The sequence below is a fragment of the Patiria miniata genome, unplaced genomic scaffold, assembly GCF_015706575.1.
Source record: "Patiria miniata isolate m_02_andy unplaced genomic scaffold, ASM1570657v1 HiC_scaffold_21, whole genome shotgun sequence".
Classification (NCBI taxonomy): Eukaryota; Metazoa; Echinodermata; class Asteroidea; order Valvatida; family Asterinidae; genus Patiria; species Patiria miniata.
This window is the reverse complement of record NW_024037060.1, coordinates 7393506-7398497: the sequence shown is the minus strand read 5'-3', so window position 1 is coordinate 7398497 and position 4992 is coordinate 7393506. Positions and strand designations below refer to the sequence as shown.

Sequence of the window (4992 nt, the reverse complement as noted above, 5' to 3'; positions counted from 1 at the left end):
TCTCAAAACAAGAACTTTTCTTTGATTTCGTTGGTACCCCGCTATCACTTTGCACGCGTGTGGCAAACTATTTATCCCCCGACCATAATCATTGTCCTGGGATGTGTGCATGCGCAATATCACATTTTTGTAACTCTGAAGTGGCTTATTAAATCATCACCATTTCCAATGTGGCCAATCATAGTGTGCCTGACTTATAAATGACAGATCCCAAGTCAACAACAAAAAACAGTCACTTGGCATGTTTGTGCTGGGAAAAGATGTTGCAACCTGACACCACTTTTTTCTTCATATATCATCTCAATGAAGGTCATTCATAGCAAACATGATGACAAGACATGAATCTGGAACTGAGAAACATTTCCAATTTTGTTAGGAAATACTTAGAAAATTGTCTTGACTCTTCATAGACTGTGTACACAATCGCGGAAGTGGCGTCAGGTTGCAATATTTTTTTCCTTAGTGCTGTTCCGGCTTAATATCGTTTACTAAACGACAGTCGGATCCGGCTAAATATCCACTACCTATCTGAAACACAAGGTCATGATTGAACATTAAATTAAAGATGACAATCGGCACCAGGATTCTACATTCTTTCCTTTAAAAAAATGCCTTTTTATTTAATTTTGTAAATTGAATAAAAACAATACACACACAAAATAGTTACACTATCACTATAGCTACTTCATGAAAAAAAAATATGAAAAAACAATACTGTACATGCTCAATAGGACAGTCAATTTGCACATCAAACGATCAAGCGATGAACCAATACTTAATTCTTTATATGAACTTGCCACTAACAGAACTAAAAATGCCAGTCCCAAATTTTTTGTCGACATACATGTAGGCCCTATTTCAATTTTACAAATGCAATGAGTAGAGAAATTGAAAAGAGGTTAAACACATTGAAAACCAACGTTATTAACATTACATATCTGCATCCAAAAATAATGGAAATGGAAATATGACCTGACACGATGACGTTTGAATGTTTACCTTCAATGCAGACGACATGTTCGCGGAATTGGTCCTGCAAGTTGGGATCTTCTATCTGTTCCAAAAGGTCGTAAATGGCGTAGATGTGGGGGTGGACACTCTCAAATCGCTGAATTTCCTCGCGGATTGCCCGTGAATTCAGCATCTCTAGGCTGTGAACGTTCATCGTTCCCCTTGGGTTACTCTTCCTTCAGTAGTACACAAGTCTTGTGTATTCTTGGGATTGTCCTTTCTTCAGAAAATGACAAAATTACTGGGCATTTCTGTTTCCAGAGTGTGCAGTCACATCCAACTTTGTACACAAACTAGTGCGGTTCATCAATGTGCGGATATCGCATGCACTGAAATGACATTTCGCTGGTACTTGGCCTCGTTTGGGTGTTTTTGAAACCTTGACATCGATCGATAACCAGCTAAACGGTGAAATCATTTACGCATGCGCTACTTGCGGATATCCCATGATGCAAAGATCCGGAAGAGATTTGCACCTGATTTTTTTGCGGAGCAGACGACACGAAAAGGGGCGTACACGTTGTCACTGTAACTAACGTGTAAGTAAATCCTATTTTAAGCCAAAATGTAGGTTTCTCAAAAGCAAGCTCTTTCTTGATGCTTATACTTTGTTATTTTCAGTATGCAAGTGATTATTTTAATCCTACTTTTTTACTTAAAAAAGTTAAATGATTATGAATATTTATTTGATGATAGTGGATATTTTGCCGGAGGTAATGACGGCAAACTAACGATTACTAAAGGTTTGCCGGCGGCAATCCATATCAACAGAGGGCACTGTACTCTTTAAAATAGGGCTGAATTATAAGATGTATTAAATTCCCACCAAAAGTTGCGTAGCACGTTTGGTGTAATGGTTAAGCAAAGGCTCTAGTAAGCGGGATGACTCGCGTTCGATTCCGACCGCACCACATTTTTAAGGTTTTTTTTCTCATCCCCAAATAAATAAGAATATTCTTCTTTTATTATTTTAACATGTCTCAAACATTTTTTGCAGAGTATTACATTTTCTTTTTTCAGATTTGTGGCTCTGGAGGATTTTTTTTAAAAGGGAAATAAAGTCCGAAATTATAAAATGGTCTGAATCCCATCTTGTGAATACGAGGTAACAACGATAATTTTGGTATGGAGCCAGACTAAAACTTTTCACCGGAAAATGTTAAAGTACAAAAAAACAGTAACTGCGCATGTTCAGTGCATATCCGGCAAACTAACGTTTACTAAAGGTTTGCCGTCTCCGGCAAAATATACACTGCCTTATTTGATTTCAAAGTTTAAGTTAACTTAAGTTAAAAAAATAATTTACTGAAAAATCATGGAGAAAATTGTTACGGCAGCCGTAACGCATTTCCCATTTTCTATTGTTACGGTAGACTGCAACATTTATAAAAACATGAGAAGAAACTATAAAATTAGAAGGAAAAAAGTGAATTTGAACGTTATGAAATTCGGACTTTATTTCCCTTTTAAAAAAATCCTCCAAAGCCTCAGGTTAGAAAAAGGAAAAAATTCGAGTGCAAAACTGAGATGCGAACCCGCAACCTCGCGGTGCAAAATCCTACCCTTTTATCGACTGAGCTGTCGCACTGCTCGCTAAAACGTGGGGAAACAAATAATTATATACCTGCGTGCGTATCAAAAAAAAATAGTAGAGGGCGCTAAACAACGGCTGCCGTAACGATAGCCACTTCGCTATTAAAAAGGATCATTTCGAACTCAAATATCTTACACTTTCTCAGCGCGGCGCAACAACAGCACAATTTTATAGCAACTTCAACTGAACTGTTCAAAGCTTGGTTAACTTTAGTCAGTGTTGTTTTTTAATGTTATTATTTTATTAAAGCCATATCATTATCACAGTCATTTGGTGTGTGACCAATTTTACTTAACATTGCACTGTTTATTTATTTGTTGTTGTTTTCACATTCAGGAGATAATTATCAATCATGAATGTTGAACATGAAGTCAAGTTGCTGATAGACGAAATTAAACGGCTTGGATCTCCAGGTAAACGGATCTGCATAATTAATCAATCTGTTGGTTTTGTGCAACGTCAACATGATAACATTTTCAACTGGTGAACCATAGAGAATCCTTTCTCTATGGTTGAACAGAATATAACTCCAGAGGAATCATATGGGTTTCACTTCAGTTTATTCTTTCTTTTTTTTTAATTTCTGGCAATTTTAACTAAATGTTACTTATGCGCTACCATTGTGATAGTCAGAAGTATACAATTTCAGCAGTTTATCCTCCTTTCCATTGATGGAATGCGCAATTTATTGCCGAAACATCATCAAAATAACACTTGAACCCTAAAACCCTTGCATCAGCTCATTCTTGAGTAGCCCTAATGTCTAATCTCGCCAGGACCTGATGGCAAAGTGGCCGTGACATTTGGAGTGCTGTTCAACGACGACAAATGTGCCAATATCTTTGAGGCTCTGGTCGGTACCCTGAGAGCAGCCAAACGTAAGAAGATCATCAGTTATGATGGGGAACTCTTACTACAAGGAGTCCACGATAACGTGCCGATCACACTACTCAAGGAGGAATTTTGAGATGCTGCTCCTTGGAAGACGAAGTTCACTTTGGGTACTAATAAGATTATGTAGTTTCAAGTTCTTGGTAGAATTGAGTTAACTAAAAAGTACAGTAACATACTGATACCACAATTATCAAAGTTAAATGAACTTTGACAGTTCGTATTTATTTCTTTGTGCAAAAGATTCTTTTAATTAAGGGTCTATAACATCACAGGAGCAGTTAGCAACTATTGCAATATTTGATGGTTTGTCTCATGGGGTTGGGTCACACATCTAATTTACATCTCATATGTGTATCTTAAGATAGTTTCAAATGATCATGTGGCGCAGTTTTACTGGGATTATCAACTTATCAACTTATTTTCCAACATATCAGTTAATTGTCTTGTATCATTTTGTAAAAAAAAAAGATTTGTAAAAGGCAAATCCTAGTGTCCAAAATGTATTGGTGTTCGTCTTGTGAAGTTTCAGCAAGGTTAAATCAATGTATCTTACTTATCAAACTTATGAATGTTCAAAGGAAAGATTCCCATATCTGGCCATCACTTGTCACCCTGTGCACAAACCCTAAGTGACTGAAAAGTGTTTTCTCAGAAAATACTTCAATATTTTTTCCCTGCTTAATTGGACTTTTTAGGACATATCACTTTCTGATGGTTGATAGGTCACTGAGGGAAAAATTAGTGATGGCCATATATGGGAATCTTTCCTATTCAAATTTTAACCTGAAAGTTTGAAACCGTGCATTTTTTTTTGTAAGATACTAAACACAGAGATTGAGATATAAGTTAGACAGTACAGTGCAGGTGAATGGTAGATTTCTATGAATGGAATTTCTTCGGTAAAAACCTTGTGGAATATCTACAACATTAAATATCTGGGTTCCATCCAAGTACATGTATGCTCTTCAGCCTACTCATCAGCCAACTCCAGGCACTTCAACACAAACTTTCCAAACGTAATGTAGAAATATACAGCCTCCACAAAATGTGCAAAAAATGACAAATGTTCTAATCAAACTAATGCAATTTTGGATAACGGAAATATCTTACATTACAAAGGTCTCAGATGATAATGTGTGTGTTACTATTTACAAATATACATTCAGGTATCTTTAGCAATCATACTTAGAATTGTTCATATAGTACTACATTTGAAATTTTGTTTGCAAAATTTCACTATTTTAACTATATTTATGACAAATAGGAACTGTCATATGCTACAAGAATATACGGGAACGTAAAAACAAACGCACAAACAAGTGATGCAGATTATTTCAAAATGTGCTTTTTGTGCTAGCATTAATACAACTTGTCAGTGCAATTTTCTGTAAACAAATGCATCATAACATTCCTTGCAACTTCCTGTTTTTAATTACATTATTTGGTGGTTTGTGGCTCGCAAGATTAAAGGAAAATCAAAGAGCATATCTTTA

At 36.0% G+C, this 4992-nt stretch overlaps 1 protein-coding gene across 2 annotated transcripts; it reads left to right on the top strand.

The window, feature by feature from the left end:
* The first annotated feature begins 1437 nt into the window (after window positions 1-1437).
* LOC119729687 (costars family protein ABRACL-like) lies at window positions 1438-3956 on the top strand. 2 transcript variants are annotated; one of them, XM_038202366.1, is made up of 3 exons: window positions 1438-1539; window positions 2942-3018; window positions 3382-3956. In XM_038202366.1, the coding sequence occupies exons 2-3, from the start codon at window positions 2958-2960 to the stop codon at window positions 3570-3572; spliced, it is 252 nt and encodes an 83-aa protein (XP_038058294.1). In that variant the 5' UTR covers window positions 1438-1539; window positions 2942-2957; the 3' UTR covers window positions 3573-3956. The 2 variants fall into 2 exon arrangements, with proteins under 2 accessions (XP_038058294.1, XP_038058295.1); XM_038202367.1 differs by having other exon boundaries at window positions 1444-1550.
* Window positions 3957-4992: the final 1036 nt, after the last annotated feature.

Coding starts and splice junctions, on each gene's coding strand:
- LOC119729687 (XM_038202366.1), top strand. CDS start 2,958: ATGAATGTTGAACATGAAGTCAAGTTGCTGATAGACGAAATTAAACGG. Junction 3,019..3,381: donor TAAACGGCTTGGATCTCCAG/GTAAACGGATCT, acceptor TAATCTCGCCAG/GACCTGATGGCAAAGTGGCC.